The sequence below is a fragment of the Pongo abelii genome, chromosome 5 (assembly GCF_028885655.2).
Source record: "Pongo abelii isolate AG06213 chromosome 5, NHGRI_mPonAbe1-v2.0_pri, whole genome shotgun sequence".
Taxonomy (NCBI): domain Eukaryota; kingdom Metazoa; phylum Chordata; class Mammalia; order Primates; family Hominidae; genus Pongo; species Pongo abelii.
The window spans coordinates 46,175,554-46,194,789 of NC_071990.2; the positions used below are offsets into that span (position 1 = coordinate 46,175,554).

At 44.1% G+C, this 19,236-nt stretch overlaps 1 protein-coding gene across 2 annotated transcripts in view; it reads right to left on the bottom strand.

The window, feature by feature from the left end:
• The window catches only part of CLIC5 (chloride intracellular channel 5), a 185,516-nt gene that overhangs the window by 40,766 nt on the left and 125,514 nt on the right, over positions 1-19,236 (bottom strand). For both annotated transcript variants that reach the window (XM_024248362.3, XM_002816951.4), the window contains exons 2-4: positions 16,263-16,372; positions 10,396-10,521; positions 2,670-2,776 (exon numbers count right to left, since the gene is read on the bottom strand). In XM_024248362.3, coding sequence (XP_024104130.1) covers positions 2,670-2,776; positions 10,396-10,521; positions 16,263-16,372 — 343 coding nt within the window. The remainder of the gene's footprint in view (positions 1-2,669; positions 2,777-10,395; positions 10,522-16,262; positions 16,373-19,236) is intronic.

The window sequence follows — 19,236 nt, forward strand, 5'->3', positions numbered from 1 at the left end:
TAGACAAGTCATGGGTTCTCTCGTTTGGTTCTGTGTCCTCAGCTGGGAAAGCAGCAATGACTCTTCTTTCCCACGATGGCTCTGAGGGGCCATACTCATTTCCTAGGACTGTTACGACAAAGTACCACAAGCTGGGTGGCTTAACACAACAGAGACTTTTCCCCTTACAGTTCCAATATCAAGGTATTAGTAGGTGTCCTTCCTTGCCTCTTCCAGCTTCCGGAAAGCTAAGAGTTCCCTGGCTTGTGACAGCATCACCCCGGTCTCTGACTGTCTTCACATGGCCTTCTCCTCTGCATGTCTGTGTCCTCTCCTCTCTTCTTTTTTTTTGGGATGGAGTCTCGCTCTGTTGCCCAGGCTGGAGGGCAGCAGCGTGATCTCGGTTCATTGCAACCTTCACCTCCTGGGTTCAAGTCATTCTCCTGCCTCAGCCTCCCAAGAAGCTGGGACTACAGTCATGTGCCATCACATCTAGCTAATTTTTGTATTTTTAGGGGAGACGGGGGTCTCAAACTCCTGACCTCAGGTGATCCGCCCACCTTGGCCTCCTACAGTGCTGGGATGTAGTCGAGAGCCACCACACCTGGCCCCTCTCCTATTCTTATAAGAACAACAGTCATTGGATTTAGGGACTACACTAAATCCAAGATGATCTCATCACCAAATCCTTAACTAATTACAGCTGCAAAGACCCTATTTCCAAATGAGGTCACATTCTGAGATCCCAGGTGGACATACATTTAAAAAAAACTTTTTTAGAGACAGGACCTTGCTCTTTCACCCAGGTTGGAGTACAGTGGCATGATCATATCTCACTGCAGCCTCGACCTGCCAGGTTCAAGCAATCCTCTTGTCTTGGCTTCCTGAGTAGCTGGGACTACAGGCATACATCACCTTGCTCAGCTAATTAAAAACAACGGTTTTTTTTTTTGTTGTTGTTGTTTTTTTTGTTTTTTTTGTAAAGACAGGGTCTTACTATGTTGCCCAGGCTAGACATGAATTCTGGGGGAACACTACTCCACACACTATAGGGTTCAAGCAGCAATGAAGCAAGAGCACCAAGTAGATTGAAAGTACTTTCCACATGCTTCTTATTTCCCAGAAGCCACTCTCTTTCTAGTTTCTTGACACACACCTCTAATGGATGCCATTGCCCACAAGATAAAAACCCAAGCCCTCCAGGCTGGCAATGTGGGCTTCAGTCACTTTTTCCGGTCTCTGTCCCTGACTTTTTCTCAACTTCCCCACATCTTCCGCTCAATGATCTCAGCTAACTGCTTCCTTCTTAATCTTTATGACCCAGTTGAAATTCCCAGAAAAGGAGTCTCATGCATTTACCCCCATGGTAAATGCTTCTGGTTCTGAATACCTTTGACAGAAATTATTTTGTTCTTTTACCTGCAGTTAATCAGCTCTCCAGACCCTCTTGGATCAAACTGACTTGAAGCCTGTCCTTCTGCATCTGCCAGGCATTGAAGACTGAGGAAGTGTTTGTTTCTTCTTTGGACCTCCAGAATTGAGTTTTGCACTTGTCACAATCTGGGTCCTGAGTAGCTTCCTGAATTATTTACTTCCGACTACACCAACTCTGTTCCTGCCAAGATTTCATCTCTTTTACCATGCATAGCTGCATATGCTGGTCGCCTTGATCCAAAGAGATGCTATTCTCCTTGGAGCTTCTGGGGCATCTAGCATCTATTCCCTTGTTTTGGTCCATTGTGCATCAGTCACTCGCTCATTCACAAAGATTCATGAAGCACTTGCGTTGCTTGGCTTTGTGCTGGACTCCAGTCATCCAGCCTGTGAGGCTGTCTTGTCGTCCCATTCTGAGGGCAAGGGAATGGCTGCCATTGCCCATAGGATAAAAATCCAAGCCCCCCAGGTTGGCACTGCAGTGGCCAGCCTGTTCCTCATGGGCCTAACACCATTCTTCAAGTGTTACGCCTGCTTACTTGGACGGTTCCACTCAAATGGCTTTAGGTAATTCTTAAAGGGCAATGCCAAATGAAGGACTGAAAGTGCTGTGAGTGTAACTGGGGGGGACTCAGCTCCCTTTCAGAAGGCCCCACAAGAGAACCAAGCCCTGAATTCTGTAGCCAATGTCAGAAATGAAGGGCCTGATGTAGGATGGGCCAGGCTTTGAGGAGTGGCTTTCCAGGGCCCACTATCCTGCAGAAGGGGTGAACACAGCCCAGGTCTGCCTTCCACATTTGCCACAGTAGTGACTGTGCTGCCTCTCCCTTGGCCTCTGGAAATATCCCTGGAGAAATCTTGCAGGGACCAGAAGGAAGCGGGAATATGTGGCTCTAATGTGATCACAGGCAGGGTTGTGAACTTGGGACAAATGGGCAGTGAGGACCGTTCCATGCAGTGCACTATGCTGTGCAATAAGGTGGGCTCAGAGGACAAACTGCATCCCTCTCTCCAGCTTGGCAGTAAAGCCCCAAGCCTTTCCTCCTGCACCAGCCAGGCAGCAGCATCCACCACCTCCTCCCCCATGTCAAGGGGGACCAGATGGTGGTGGCAGGGGGGTGGGGGCAAATAATAAGCAGTATTGGTTCCAGATGCTTCTGTGGCCCAAGTATTTGACATGCCCATGGGCAAATTGAAGATGCCTTGGGCAGCAAATAGACACTGCCAAGGGTTCTTGGTGGAAGGGAGTCACTCACCAGCATTGTTCTGCTGCTTGGTATTTTTGATGTAGGCAGAGAACTTGGAAAAGATGTCGATGCCCGCTGTGTTGGATTCCCGGTGTTTTGCAGCCAGTTTGGGGTACCTGGAATGGAGGATGCAGTGTTCTGTGAATCAGTAGACTTGGAGCTCCTTTACGGGTGAGACTGTCTCTATCGTGATAAGCAATACTTCCCTTTCCAGCTGCATCTACAAAATGTTTTGGGGGTCTATATCCTCATACTATAGGGAGGGTGGGCATTCTCAGCCCTAGGTCATCCATAGAAGAAACCAGAGGCCAGTGAGGTGCTGAGATCTGCCTAGGGTGACACAGTCTGCTAGGCAAAGAACCAGAATGCCATTCAGGGGTCTCAGGATGTGTCCTCTTCTTGGGGTCACCAATAATGATGTGCCAGTGAGATGGCCCAATCAAAGTTCCCTCTGAACTTGCCTCTCTATCTGGTAGGGTTCTCAACATTTCCCTTACCCACTAAAGTAACCATCTACTGCCAGTCCTGTGATTATAATCCTAGCTACACAGAGCTAATTCTGGGAGCAAGGAGATGCCAGGTATGTTAGCACTAAACCATTTCTCCAAAGGAAGAATACCCACGGTCCTCTTCTGAAGTGTCCTTCACATGCTTATTACTTGTGTGCAGTAATAACATGCAGAAACTACCAAGCTCCAAAAAAGGACATGTGTTTTCAATTGTTTTATTTTATTTTATTTGGAGATACATTTGCAATGATTCAGCCCCCTTCTCTCTCTCTTTCGTAGAGCCTTTCATTTTGAAGCCAGAATATAATACAAGAGGCAGGCTGGAGTTAGGACCACTGGCCTTGAGACTGAAGGAGGTAAACTTGCTCATGTGGGAACCCAGGGCTTGGACTCATTAGCCCCATCAAAATGAAAAAAATCAACTCAAATAAATATTATTTCACAAGCATTTTATGGGTATGGCCAGGTAGGGGTGGGAAGAGATGGGAGACAGTTGCCAGGCTATCATTATTTTCAATGTATGTGCACCTCTGTGATCTCTGGGTGAATCGTTTTTGACTGTGGGCTGTTGGGTTGCCTCATGTTTAAAAAGCAAAATCCTTTTTGTTTGTTTTGATGTTTTTGATAGTTTGAACCAAACAAGACTTTAAAAAATATTTGTTGTTCTTTAATGCTTTTTTGTTCCTCAACTGGCCCATGAGCTAGGATTCCTTCTGGGGCCCCTTTTGGGGCCATGTTAGGTGGCTGTGTAATTTCAGAGATACTGCCATTGGAAGAGTCCAGCTCTCTGCTGTGAGGCAGATAAGGAAGGCATTATTGTCTTCCTTTTACATGGAAGGGAACTGGATACCTGAGAAGATAAATGTTGATGGCTAATAAATGGTGGAGGGATGATGAAAACCTGGTTTCCTAGCCCTGCAGCAGTGTCCTTCCCCCTCTACTGCTTCTCTGGAAACAGTGAAAGGTAATTTGCATTGAGCACCTACTGTGCAGCAGGCAGGCACTGTTTATTCCCTTTACACATATTCACCATTTACTCCTCAGAACAACTCTATTGGTACTATTATTAGCCTAATTTCCCACATGAGGAAACGGTGGCATAGAGAGGTTAAGCAATTTGCCTGAGGTCATGGCTGCCTGGCAGAGCCAGGATCCCAACCCAGGCAGTTTCACTGTGGAAGACTAGGTTTTAAATTCCACGTTATGTGGCTTCTCATAAACTCCGCTGTTGATTCTCAAAGCCCCAGAACCTTAACGGCTGAGCTGCCCACCTTGGAGGAGCTGTCTCCATCCATCAGGAGGGGGCGCTTTGCACCGATGCTCCACACACATGTCTTCCTGGGTATACTGAGAATCATCACATTCATCTGCTGTGGCTGGGGGCACACAGCAGGGCTTCCTGCAAGATACTAGGTAATCTACCAAGACATAGGAATTTAGTGTCATCTCTTTCTATTTCAGGCTTCTCACATAGAATCCAGCATGCTATTAGAATCGATAGACTTAAATTGCTATTAACAAATGCCAAGTGTTCTTTGTTTCTCCTTGATAATGTAAAGACAGAAAGGCCTGGAAAATGCACCTCAGTGGACAGCTTGTTTGGGTTTCTTGCTTTGTTTTGCTGTATCTCATCAATTGGTCAGACTTTCAGTCATCTGATCATTTCTTCACAATCAGATTGGGCCAAACAGGGATGTGTGGTACCAAATCCAAGATGATGACAGAGGATCGTGTATTCAGGGGGCTGTGGTGGTGTCATCCTGTTTCCCAAGCACTAGGACTTGTTGTGATTTTACTGTGTAGTGCAGTGTTCCATTTGAGCTTTGTTTTTGTGGGAAGCGTGTCTCTAAGATGTTAATCTCGCAACTTTCAGTAACTACACTGGGGGAGGATACTATATAGGATAAGTGCATTCATTTTACCTCCATATTTATGGCATGTCTTAAATATGCAAATAAGTGGGCTACAAAGTACATTCTGTTTCTCTAAAAGGCTAAGGAAGAGTGCTTCACTCACAGAAACAGCTTTGAAATAACATTGGATGTGATCTGATGATAATCAAAGAGAAGATAATTTTTTCTAACTCCAATAGGAGTCAGCAAACTGTGACCCATGACCCCTATTGGTCTGTGGTTCTCAAGCTAACAATGGTTTTTACATTTTTAAATGCTTGGAAAAAATCAAAAGGGGGATACTGTTTTGTGATATGTGAAAATAATATGAAATTCAAATTTCTGTATTCATAAGTAAAATATTATTGAAACAGCCATGCCCATTCATTTACATACTAGTTTATGGCTTCTTTCACAGTGTCACTGTGGAATTGCGATAGACACTGAAGAGCCCACAAAGCCAAAAATACATGACTATCTTACCTTTTACAGATAAAGCTGCTAACTCCTGATCTAACTTATGAAAATTTCTCTCCACCCGGTTTTTAAGATATATTATTTCAAATGCATGCACTTAACTTTCATTCTGGGAAGTAAAACAGTTGGCTTCTCACCAAAAAAAAAAAAAAAAAAAAAAAAAAATTTTTTTCAAAAGTAGAAAATAGTAGCAAAAAAGAAGAGAAAACCATTGCAGATGGTAAGTGCCCTATCTGGTTTAGAGTTCCAGCTGACTTCTCACTGACTAGCCACAGCCAATCAAGACACTGAACAAAAGGATACCCACCATGCAATTAAACCAACGTGCATGAAACACCTACTGAGGACCAGGCCCTGAGACTGGTTTTGGGTATAGATACCCTGGAGAAAAAGAAAGACGGTCCTGATGGAATGGCCTTGCTGATGGCAGCTTGAGTGTTTTCCCTCCTTTTTATAACGAGCCGAAAAGTGGAAAGACTTCCTCTCTCTCTCCGTTCTCCATTGTTCCCACTTCCTTACTTCATCAACCCCTCACACGTGAAGGATGTTAATGCATCTGACTTTTCTAATCCTTGACTGTGTGCTTGTTTGACTCATGTCTGCTGTGTAAGCAAAAGATCTTTGGAGGTGGAAGAGGCCTGGTTTATTCATTAAAAGATTTCCCCTAGGATCTGGGGATTTAAGACCTAAGGTCACCAATTGTCTGTACAATTGCACCTGGGAGACAGACCCAAAACAGGCACTGGCCACCCTTTCTAACTCTTTGAGCTTCCATTTAATGAGCTCTTACTTCATATCAGGCACTAGGCTCATTAGTATTATTTTTTACAATAGCCCTATAAGATCAACAGTATGGTTCTTGTTTTATAGATGTGAGAATTAAAGATTCTAGAGATTTCAGGTCATTTGCCTGTAGCAGAGAATACGCATACTCACTAAATAGCCATGTAATTCTATTTCCCAGCTTCTCTCTCACCTAAGTTGGGATCATGTGTGGATTCTGACCAATGGCATAGGAAGGAAAGTAATGTCATCATGACATTTTTTTTTTTGCAGCCCTGGCCCTGCAAAACACTTTGGGAGATCTTTCTTCTCTCTCTCCCTGCTGAAGGAGCCTTGGAGGGCATGTATTCCAAAAACTACAGGATGGAAGAGGGCCACACTACCCTCTCAGAATTTGCTCAAGTGAGAAATAAACCTGTGTTCTGTTAAGCCACTGGAATTTTATGGCTGCTTTGTTACTGCGGCATAGCACAACCTAGTGGTATGGATTTGAACCCGAGTCACTCTGACTCCAAACCTCCTGCCCCCAGCTACCATGCCATCCTGTGGGAGGTCTGGAGGCTGTTTCTCTACCTCCCAGAGGGTCAGAACTTTCTTGTTTTTTACTGTGGTGAGTTATCGCTATACATTTTTTAAAATAATGAATTCAAGTTGTCTTCCAATTCTGTCAGTGTTCTGAACCCTGTTGATACTTAAATCATTCTTGCTAGATGACTGACTAAATGACATGCTGTGTAAATAGACTATATCAGTTCACCCTCCTGAATTTTTATTACAGCATCTATGTGCTAGGATTATTTGAGACAATAACCAGCTCTGGAAGAGTACTTTGAGAAACTCATGGAATTGTGGAACATGCAACAAAAGGCATCTTGGAGACTATGTAGTTTCACCCCCTCATTTTAGAGATGAGAAGGCAAGGAGGGTCTGAGAGGGAGAGAGGCTTGCCCAGGGTCATATGACAAACACTCGTAGAGAGGTGGCCAGATGCAGGGCTCCTGACTCTCAGTGCTGAATCCTAGAAACTTTGGCCACTCCATGGAGATGAAAGGCAAGGGCCAGAATATCTCAGCAGTAATCGCAGCATTAATCACAACACTTCCTTGTCGAGTGTTCACTAGGTCAATCTAAGGAGAGGGATGGATGTTAGTCTCATTTAGAAACAACTTGAGACTTCCTGGATTCCTCATTTTGACACCAAATGCTCCCTGGGATCAAATGTGATTTGAAAAAAATGGTTGGAGTGTTTGTATGTGGTTTTCTCCTTTAAGAAATAAAGCTAAGGGGAAAAAGGCTCCCATAATGTGTTGGCTTTTGGCAGCTTTTACAAATAGTGGTATGATGAGAAACACATGGCCGACCAGCGCTTGGTGAATGGTTATGAGGGTTTTGCTGCCCCCTAGAGAACCAGAAGGCCAGGCTGCCCTGCTCCAGAGGCCTGACAACTTCCCAGCCACTCCATCTCCCAGCCTGAGTCGCTGGGGAAGCTGGTGAGGCTGGTGGTTTGTTCTGGGCAGACCAGTAGGTCTCTATGGGGCTGAGGCACTGGCTTGGTAACATTTACTGGGAGGTAATTGTGGCACCTGCCTCAGTCTGATGGGTGCAGAGGCATCTAAGGTATAATCCTGGGATGCTCTGGAATACTTGATGGCCTCACCCTTAGCGCCCCCACCTTGGTAGCCTTCTGGAGATATGCATTTTAACAGCATCAAGAGTTCTGCTACCTGAGAGTACTGGATTGTTAGGTCACTAACATGGCAGGAATGCACTTCATAAAACCTCCTATACACAACTGCAGTCCAGAGAAGGACCTGGACAAGCGGGAGCAGAGCTCAGGACAGGGAAGGTAGGTGGAGAGGAGAGAGTGGAGGGAGGGTCCGCATCCAGCCCTGCCCAGCTCTATATGGATCATGGAAACTTAGAATCTGATGAAATGATGATGAAGTCAGATGATGACTTGCCTCTGGAAGAATGTTCAAGGACACATGGGGCATACAATTCCAGCGATCTCTGCCCACCTTGTGGTCCCACTGTGGTTGCAGATTGGAGACCCCTGAGTTAGAGAAGCAGCCCAGGAAAGGTACAGTTGCACTGGGGGTGGTGTGGAGGTGGTGAGGGAACCTGGCTAAAGGGCATGTGAAGAATCAGAGAGCAAGAAGGGCTCTGGGAGATACCCTGTCACAGAGAAGGGAACTGAGTCCTAGAGTGAGAAGGGACTGGTTCAAGAGGTGAAGGGACTGGCTCAAGAGGTCACAGCACATCACTAGCAGACTAGGATTGTACCCCAGCCCCTCACCCCTCCATCCACTGCCTGGCAAAAGACCAAATGGGCCCCTCTGCTCCTCACTGCTTCCACTTTCCACTTCCTAATGATTATGATGGAAGCCCCCACTCCTGAGTGCCAGGGTTACTTCTAAAAGGGAAAATGTTAACTGCGTCATGAACTTGCCTCTATGGGTCTCCCAGGCAAAGTCTAAACTCTAGTTATTGAAAAGAGCATTTTTTTTCATGTGGGATTTCAAACCAGTGCTAGCAATGAGGTTGAGTCCCAGGGAGGGGGATGGAGTCTGGGCTCCCTCAGGGCACTTCCAGTGAAGTGGCTGGTTGGTGTCCTGTTCAGAGATGTGTGTGTCTATGTGGGGCTGTCCTATTGATTTAATTAATGCACTTATTTAAAGTCTATACTCAGCTGCTTCCAATGGGCTTGAGGTGGCTTTTTCACTCTCAGTGTGCAAATAAGCTGTCTGAATATGGATGACAAAGAATATTTTTAAGGAAGAATATATGATTGTTTGAGGCTTATTTGGAGCATGACTGGCAGTTTTAATTTTTTAACAGCAATTCACTAGATGTGCAACCTTGGGTAAGTGACTTACTCTCTCCCTGTCCTGACTGTGAAATGAGGTTAATGATAGTACCTAGGATGCTAGAAGGATGAAATGAATCATATTAGCTAAGTGTTGTGGATGGTGCCTGACACAAAATGAAGGCTATAAAAGTGTCGATGAATAAATAAAACTTTAAAATAAATGCAGGATGGTGGGTTTTAGTAGTCAAATCTCACTAACTTTACTTACTCAGTATGTCCTGAACCCTTCCTACTCCTCTCCCCCGATTTTCCTGCCCTGTCTTGGCTTAGCCCTTCATTCTGTCCTGCTTGGACAGTCACCAATGGCTCCCCGGAATTAATTCCTCTATCTCCAGCTTCACGGTCCTCTAGGATACCGACTTCCCTCAACCTCTAAAGTAGATCTTAAAACGGACTCCCCACCTCCTGTGCTTAATCACTCTCAGAATACTCCACAGAACTCACTACAGGATAATACCCTACAGGATAAAGTTCACGCCTCACTCTATATGTAATACTATTTTTCTAGTTTTTTCAAAAATTGTGATTGTTTTAATCCTTGATAACAGTATTCTTTAATGAACAAGTCTAGCTTGAGTAAATTTTAGAAGCCATCTGTCTTCTTTTTACTGCTCTTTTCCATCAGTAGCAACGTGTCACCCAACAAGAACTTATAGCTCTCTGGTCTGTACTCTCCCTGAACCTGTTGGCAGAAGAGGAGCTGCTGCTTTTAGTTGATTTTTTTCATCTGTTTAATTGTGGAGTCAGACCAGATTTGGTCAGGTTTAAGACCCTGGATGTTGTTTTAAGTCACTGGGTTACCCTTTCCTGACTTACTTTCATTCTGTCAGCCTTTCAGCTCTGGTTCTGAAATGAAGGAAACTTGCCCTCACTTCAATGTCTTCCAAGCAAAGTGAGCTGGAGAGAAGGGACATACTGGGGTGAGGGAGGCCTGGTATCCTAGGGCTCTTAAAATCACTCTGTGTAGGTAGGAGTGACTGGCTCTTGTTCATAGGCCATATCTACTCTTGAGTGGATTTCGTGGAGTGGTTTTGAGATTGGCAGCCCTTTGGGGGTCCTAGGCTCTCTCTTTGAAGAGAGGGTCCTGTTCTCTGGACTGGTGAGGTTCCTTTAGAAACGCATCTGCTCAAAGTTAACACCAGGACTTTATAGATCCAGCATGAACCCTTCCCATTCAACAGCCCCAGAAAGAAACAGATCCTTACTTTTCAGGGGTCAAGGTCTCCTCCAGGAACTCCTCGATCTTATTGACGTCTGTCTTCACGTCCCCATTGAAGGTCAGGAAGGGCGGGTGCGTGCCGGGGGCTAGGTTGTGCAGGTCAGCTGGCTTTCTGTAGAGAGAGCAATATTCAGGTGTTGGCTTACAGCAGGGTGCTTCCTGTTCTGGGAAACCTAAGATTGATTGTAACTTAGATGCCCTGTGCTATCCAACATGCCTGTCAGGTGAAACAGATTTATGGTATGGAGTGTAAGGCAGGGGAGGTTGGAGAAAGTTCTGAAAGAATGTGGTGTGACCCAGGAAGTGTGTCCAGTGGAGTCAGTGAGAGAGGAACAAGTCAAGATGAAGGAGTTGAAAAAAACGAAAGAATTGAAAAAATGGAGAGAATCCAGGTGACTATCTAAGTCAGATCCAAGCTTTAATTACCCAGGGGAGAGGTGGGGTTTTGCTTTTAAAAGCTCTTTCACCAATCTGCCTAACAAAAATGCACTACACATAATTCCATACTTTAAAAATTAATGAATTAGATCATACTTTTCTCCTAATAAATATCTCCAGATACAAAAAATTGGGAGTTTGGGCCATTTGTTCAAGTTAGATGCTTCTATTGTGTGTAACTTATATTTTAATATCTAATAACCAATGTCTAACATTGGTCAGCCTTTTGTCACACTCAACAAAATACTTTTTTTGACTTGTAAACAGCCCCTGATACGGCCTTTGGGTAGCCAGGAAAATAAACAAACTATTAGATTGAAAATAAAACTATTAAATGAAGATGTTTTCAAAAGTCTTCTTATTGCTAAGATGATTCCTCCACAAACACCAGATAGGCTATTACCAAGGATTCTGAACCAAGAACCTCCTACTGGTGAGTAAGAAGATACCTGAGAGAAAGCCTTACGATTCAAGCTCCATGAGGGAAAGAACCCAGAACCATGCCTGGCATATAGGAGGCCCTCAGTAGATACATATTTTTAATGGCTACATGAATAAAGCATGCATTTTTGATTCAGCTACAGTGGCTCATGCCTGTAATCCCACCACTTTGGGAGGCTGAGGTGGGAGGATCACTTGAGCCCAGGAGTTCGAGACCAGCCTGGGCAACATAGCAAGACCCCCATCTTTACAAAAAAAAAAAAACAAAAATTTGCTGGGCGTGGAGGCATGTGCTTGCAGTCCCAGCTACTTGGAAGACTGAAGCAGGAAGATTGCTTGAGCCCAGGAGTTCGAGGCAGTTGTGAGCCGTTGATGGCACCACTGCACTCCAGTCTAGGGTACAGAGTGAGACTCGGTCTCAAAACAACAACAGCAATAAAAACTCATACATTTTAAATTTAAACATGAGTGATTTTAGCTGCAAAAGTATAAATCAAATGTTGGTCTCAAATTGGTAAAAACTTCAATCCAGTTATGAAGGCTTTCGGCTTTCAGTTAAATGTGGGGAGAACCAGTAGGCAACTCCACTGCTACAGTATTCATGCTCCACCATAGTCTACCTTTCACAGTATTTTAACTTAATTCAAGCATCTACTGTTCTCAAAATATGACTTATTTTGAGAACATTTACTAGATTTACTAGAAAGAAGTTATTTTTCTTTAAATTTTAAAAATTCTGTTCAACATACATAAATCAAAAATCTCGTAGGAGTCAGAAATTGTGCCTATTTTTAAAAATTATGGGGTTACTTAAATGTTATCTTAAATTAAAAACAATTTATTTTCTAAGTAAATGCAACTTCTGCTTTGTGATGGGATTCAAATAGATCACTTGATTTATGAAAGTTATTTCTTTTTATAGCAAACTTTGCTGGGCCCAGTAGGATCTTTTAGGTAACACATACATACATATGTAATAGGCAGCAAATCTGGTCCCTAAGAAGACAGAAAGCTCTTTGGTGTGCCTGTTAGTTTCTGGGTCAAACACTTAAAGACATCCAAGATAACCAAAGCAACAGTGCATTTCTCCCCCCTGGGAAAGAGGAGACCCAAAAGTCCTAAATTATCCTGAAAGAAAGGCCTAGATGATGGAGAAATGGGTGAAATTCTGGAACGCAGTCCCAATTGAATGAATGAACAATTAATTAACTGAACAATTAATTGAACTTTCTGCACTTAGCCCACAGCAGTACTAAGTGGCATTTCTGGCGTGCACTGGGGAGCACACTGACTACCTGCAGGAAGGCCAAGTGCAGTGGAAAGGAAAGTGGCCTTGTGTTTGACACGGCTAGGTCCTGTTACTATCCAGCAGTGTGCTTCTGTGTCTGCGCCAGCTGGTCAGAATGCAAGAGCAAGAATGGAACAAAATGAGGGGGAAGAAGGGTTAGCAGATTGGGGAAAATGGGAAAGGGGAGGGTTACACTAAAAATGTTTAGGGAAGAGGAGGGAAAATGGTGGCGACTTCCAAGACGGGGCTGGGATTCACCCCAAATGCTCTCTCTGAGAATGCCACATTTCTTGTGGGAGTTGGGAGTGGAAAACATTAAACGCAGAAACTGTAAAAAAGTAAACAGTGGGAGTAGAGGAGTCTGTAATGAAACAAATTCCTGGCGTAATCAGTTTGGGAGGGGAAGAGAAGAATTTCAATTACTGTGCTACTCCCATATCCCTCCCCAAGCACACACACTCTCCAGCTGCATTCTGAGGCACTTGGCACTCAGACAACTGAGACGGAAAGTATTTTTAAAATCTAATTTACTTAGTCCCTTTGTTTACTTTGTGCATGTCCCTCATTTTAGACAATGAAAGGACATTCTTTATTTGCTCCTGTTTTTTAGAGCTGACACAAGGCAGCAACATGTGTGCTATCAGTCACCTCTCTGTGGTTTAAAGATACAGAAATGTGTGGTGGTGGTGGTGGTGGTGGGTTTTTTCCTGGGATTCTGGAGAATTGTGGCTACTGGAGTCAGACGCCCTTGGGAAGTACTGCCTATGGCCACCGACGCTTAGCTAGAGTTGCAGCTCTCTGTCTTTGTTGACCCTGCTTCAGCATTTACAGTTGAGACTATATCATTAGCATTGGATGACATATTGCCAGGTATGATTTATGAATGATGTAATGAGGATGGGTCTTCTTTTCCTTACTGGATTGCCAGCTCCATGAACCCAGTGATAATTCTAAGAATAGCCAACACGCAAGGTGTCCTTGCTATGAGTCAGGTATAGGACCGATTGCAAATGTTTTACATGGCCTGCCTCGATAAATTCTCACAATAATCCTATTGATTAAGAAGACACTGTCTCCATTGTACAGATGAGGAAACTGAGGCTCTGGAAAGTTCAAGATTATTCAGTCACTAAAGTGTAGTGCCAGGAAAATAAATCAGTTTTCTTAGAAATTAATGTGTGTGTTCATGGGTAGAGGGGGCAGTAAGAAAGTTTCCTTATCTGTAAAAATGGAGTGGTGCTACATACCTGGTCTACGTCAAAGGGGTGTTGGCTGGACCAGGTGTGATTATGTGAAGGAGGAACCAAACCATCTGAAGCACGCAGGCAGGGGTGGTTCCCTCTCCCACTCTCTTCTCCAGCAAACATACAAGTCCTCTCTCACACATGGTAATCCAAACACCTCCAATTCTGCACTGAAGGAAGCTGCTTTTTCATAAGTCTTCTGCTCCCTTTAGTTATCGCAGACATTAATTGCATAGTGGATGCAAGTTCATTTATTTGACAGATAGTATTTGAGGACCTGTGAAAAGCTAGTTGCTATGGAGGATACAAAGAAACTTAAAACACGATCCCAGTCTGTCCTTGAGGGATTGAAGGTCTCATTTGAAAGATGAAACAAACTTCATAACTGAGGTATTATGAAGAGCATAGTATTTGAACCAAGGAGATGGAGTTTAGCCCCTCTAATTTCTAGTTGGCATCTTGGGCGAGTCATTTAAATATATCTGTCTCAGTTATTTCTCAAATAACACAGAGAAGTAAGACCTCCTTCACAGGATCATACATTATGTGATTTTTTTTTTTTAATGAGAAAGCATTTACCAGTTGTAAAGCGTTAGGCGTGCAGACCTCAGAACTTGATGAAACACTAAATCACGACACAAGGCAACACAGACAACAGGTGCTGAGTGAGTCTGGAGGGAGGTTGGGTTGATAGGTGTGCTTGTGAGTGTGGTGGGATGGGTATGAGAAGGTCTTACAGAGGGGATGGGGCTGAAGCTGAGCCTGGGGCCAGGGACAAGAAGGAAGAGAGGGCCTGTTTTAGACAGAGGATGCAGTTCTGCCAAGGGATGGAGGCTCAAAGGAAGAAGAATAGCAGAAGGCAGACCAGCCTGACAGAGTAGACAGGTCACGGTGAGAAGTGTTGGGAAAGAGTGTTGGGAAGAATGAAGGAAAAGACAAATTGGGGCTTCGGATGCATCAAGTCCATGGACAATGGGAAACATCAAAGGTTTCCTGTGCATGAAAGTGGCCTGATTAAAGCATTATTTTAGGAATAATCACCTTAGAATCACATAAAGGATGGGTCAGAGAGAGAGAAAAAGAGAATGTGTGAACCTGGAAAGATGAAGACCAGTTTGAAGAACAATGAGACTCTCAGGGTGGCAGTGTTGAGACTTGAACCAGTTGTAGGCTTTGAGAATGAAAAAGAGAGTTTGGAGGAAGAGAGAGTGCAATAGGAGAACGCTCTAGACTTGGCTACTGATCAACAATGAAGGCAGCAATAGAAAGGAGCAGGAAGTGTTTCGTGCCTAGAAAATAGAAGAAAAAGGCCAGGAGCAGTGGCTCACGTCTGTAATCCCAGCACTTTGGGAGGCCGAGGTGGGTGGATCACAAGGTCAGGAGTTCAAGATCAGCCTGGCCAAGATGGTGAAACCCCGTCTCTACTAAAAATACAAAAATTAGCCTGTCATGGTGGCATGTTCCTGTAATCCCAGCTACTTGGGAGGCTGAGGCAGAGAATTGCTTAAACCCAGGGGGCAGAGGTTGCAGTGAGCTAAGATCGTACCACTGCACTCCAGCCTGAGCGAGAGAGTGAGACTCTGTCTCAAAAAAAAAAAAAAAAAAAAAGAAAATAGAAGAAAAAAGGAGTTCAAGAAGAGCTCAACTCAGAGGAAAAGCATACAAATTGATGTATACAATGTTAGACATATATGATAACAGAACATCCAAGTGAAAATATCTAGATGATAGCAGGGCTCTGGGTGTAGAACAATTCACATAAAGATAACAAGGAGAATATGCCAAGCTCACCAGGGATGGAGGTAGAGGCAGAAGATGAACACTTATGGGGTGAGTCTTGAGCTGTTCCACATTTAAACAACAGGTGGAAGACAGGAAACAGAATACATTCTGTAGGAGTGAAAAGAGTGTGGCTCCTGGTGTTTGTAAGTCATTAAACTGCACTCTAAAAACAGAACAGTAGTTACTTTTCATCCAAGCCTGTAATCTAGAGCTGCCACACTGAGGACTTCTAAAGCTGGGAACATAGCATGGGAAAGGGTCTAGATCACAACTCTCTGAAGACTCAGACTCTCACACCTGAAGTCCTGCTAGGGTCCCACGGATGATGGCCTTAGTACTACTGAAGTGACTAATCCTATGTTTTTAGATGTCTGTGCCCATCTGTGCACCAGACACTTAGTTGCAATGCCAGTGTCCATTCCTTGCTGCTTCTTTGCTAATCGAAACTTGCTAATCGGGTCAGTGAAGTGCTGGGCACCAAGTGAAATACTTGCCTTTGCAGACTCTCTTGCAGCTAGGACTGGACCCTGAGACACAGTTCTGGACAATAAAGTGTGAGCAGGGGGCTGCTGGGAGCCATGGAAGGCTTTTGCCCTCCTTCATGGAAGGTTCTCTGTTCATGCAGCTAAACATACTCCTCATTTATGCAACGTACTTTACCTTTTCAGATCCACAGTGGTGACATTGAACACGACTCCTTTCAGCCAGAGGATCATGAAGAGGCGCTGAGAGAAAGGACAGTTGCCGATGCTTTCCCCATCGATTCCAGCCTGGAAAGAAGAGAACCAGTGTCCTGAGTGGGCAGGTGCAATTAGCAAGGGGAACATAAGATTGTAACACCCAAATGCAGGTCTGAGGAGACCTTACTAAAATCATGTCCCAGCAACTTCAAAGGGCAGTAGCCTGATATTATTCATTTTTGTCTTAATGTCCACGCAGGGCAATGCCTGGCAGCATGTAAGGGCTCAATAAATACTTGCTGAACTGAACTTGATGATTATGCAGAATCATAACTTTATGAAATCATAGAACCCTTGGGGTAAAAATAGACCTGCAACATCACTTAGTCTGACACAAATGATATTGGAATGCCAACATCTACACCCCCAAGTAATCATCTAGTTTCTGCTTGAGTATCTCCACTGACCAGTCATTTGTATTAATATCTCTCAAAGCAGTTCATTCTGAGGATTGCTCTAACAATTAGAAATGCTTTCCTTCAGCTACCTAGCCAAAACATGTTCCTCTGTAGTTTATCCTCCCCCACCCCTTGGTCCTTGGTCCACGTGCATGTCACGAATATAAATATCTCAGACTTTGATCCCATCTCCCTATATGGAGGCTAATCAGGAAGCTCAAGGCTTTAATCAATACACCACTTAGTTCTGGCTAGTACTTGGCCTTCACTGTCAATAATCCATTCATTTGTTAAATTACACTTTTACTCAACAAATACACATTGACTATCAGTTATGTGCAAGCCACTGAAGAAAATTACCCAGGGGATTCAAAATTGAATTCCTCCAAGGAGCTTATGGCCTCCTGTAGGGTGGGCTCGGGGATAAGACAGGAACATATGTAAAAATGGCAGAATTATTATTGGGTGTTCTGTGCTTCTGTCATTTCATTTCCCTTCCTCAAAATAGTAGGCTTTTTTAGGTCTGAAAAACGAGTCCATCTTTACTGCACTCCTGAGTGGGCTGCAGATCCCTGAATTTCATAAAGAATTAATTTCAAGCAAATCTATGAAAAAACAAAAAAGGTTGGGGAATTGGTGTCTGTAGAATTCATTTCCATCGGGTGGTTTATTGGCCCCCAACATAATACTTAGAGGAAGAAATAACCCATTTGCTCCAGACTCTGATGTTGGCTGCCCTGGAAACCATGGCCCCCGCAGGTGGCCTGGCAGGGCATTCCACTGACAGGGAGGGCCTGTGTGGGCCTGGGTACTGAAGACTCTTACAAAGCTGTAAACAATCCAACCAACATCCTGGAACGGGGGCTTACTGAGTTTTTTTTTCTTTTTTCTTTTTTTTTTTTTTCAAAAGAAAGGGAGAAAACAAATGTGTTCCCGAAGCTCAACACACTGTTTTCCCCCTTGAGGTTTGTTTTGCTGTGGCATTCAGATGGGGAGGCAGCGATGCCTTCTTTCATACGTTAGAACCTCATTGTGTGCTTTTTTCTACCTTGCAAATTGCTCCCAGCAGGGCTCAGGTTTATAATGGAAAACTGGAACCTTTGACAGTGTTGGCTGTATGTAATTGCTATGAAATTACAGTTATTTTACCTCCCTCTTAACTACACCAAAAGCCCCACTCCCTATTCAGTTCTCACTTTTCCTCAGTGCTGGAAACAGACCCACCCCTGAGTCTTGAGAAAGCACGGACTCCGTTATACAAAATGGGAAAGGTAGGAGGGTACAGTGTGGGCGCTATACCTGCCCACGGAGCTAAAGTTACCAATAAAACGTGCTCAGACAGGTGGCTATCAATTTAATAATAGCTTAGTGCTAACTTGAGTTTATGATGTACATTCCCTAGGAACTTCTCAAGAAGCACTTGACAGGTACCAGGTTCTCGGTCCTTTAAGACATCCTGACACAGGAAGAATTCCCCCAGGGCCAGTTATGGTGGAAGTAACAAGAGGAAAACTGAAAAAAAAAGCAAAGACAAAAACAGAAGCCAGATCCACATACTGTTATCTGTTTTCCTCTGGTGGTGGTGGTGGGAGGATAAGGGAATTGAAGGAGGAGCTAGCAAAATAGTGGATTTCTCAACTACATAAAAAATTCATATACTAATAATGTTAATAATAACTCATATCTATATTGTCAGGCATTGTTCTAAAGGATTTACATATGTTATTAACTTGTTTATTTCTCATGAGAAGCCTGTGAAGTGGGATATTTTCAGCTCTTACAAATGTGGAAACGGAGGCACAGAGAGATGAAATAACTGGCCTAAGGTTATCATCGTGGTGAAACCAGGATGAACCCAGGTGGTCTGGATAGAGATCCAGTGCTCTAAGCTGCATGCCTGGGGCCAGCCGGAGGGTCCAGCCAGGTAACAAGTCCTCCCCAGGTGCTGGGGAGGACTGGTGTTGAATTGTGTGGACATCCTCTGGTCCGTGTGCAATCAGCTATGCCAGGAGCATAGGGCATGATGTCTTTCATGGCTCCCTACATTTTCATTATGTCTTATTAATCTTGTATTAAACTATGATTCTAGGTTTAGTAAACAAAAATTGTCAAAGGCCAATAGAAATATGCGAGGATGCTACCATTTACTTTCACTGTCTGGGTGTCCCTCTTTCAGCTTCCTCTATTCCCCTTCAAATCCCAACAGGCTTGTGGCCCTAAGAAGTTGTTTGTAAAACTCATGGGTTAAATGTGATGATCTGTGACAACCATCTGAAACATCAACAGAGAAGAACCAGGTGGGGCTCAATTGGGCCCCACACCCTGAAAAGTGTGAGGGAAAACCCAGGTGTACTTTGTTCCAGAGAGATTTTGAGCACTGGGGGCCAGGGACCGGCACAAAAGCAGTGTCCTAGGTTGAATCATGTTCCCCCAAATTCATGTCCCCATGGAATGTGTGTATGGGACCTTATTGGGAAACAGGGTCCTTGCAGGTGG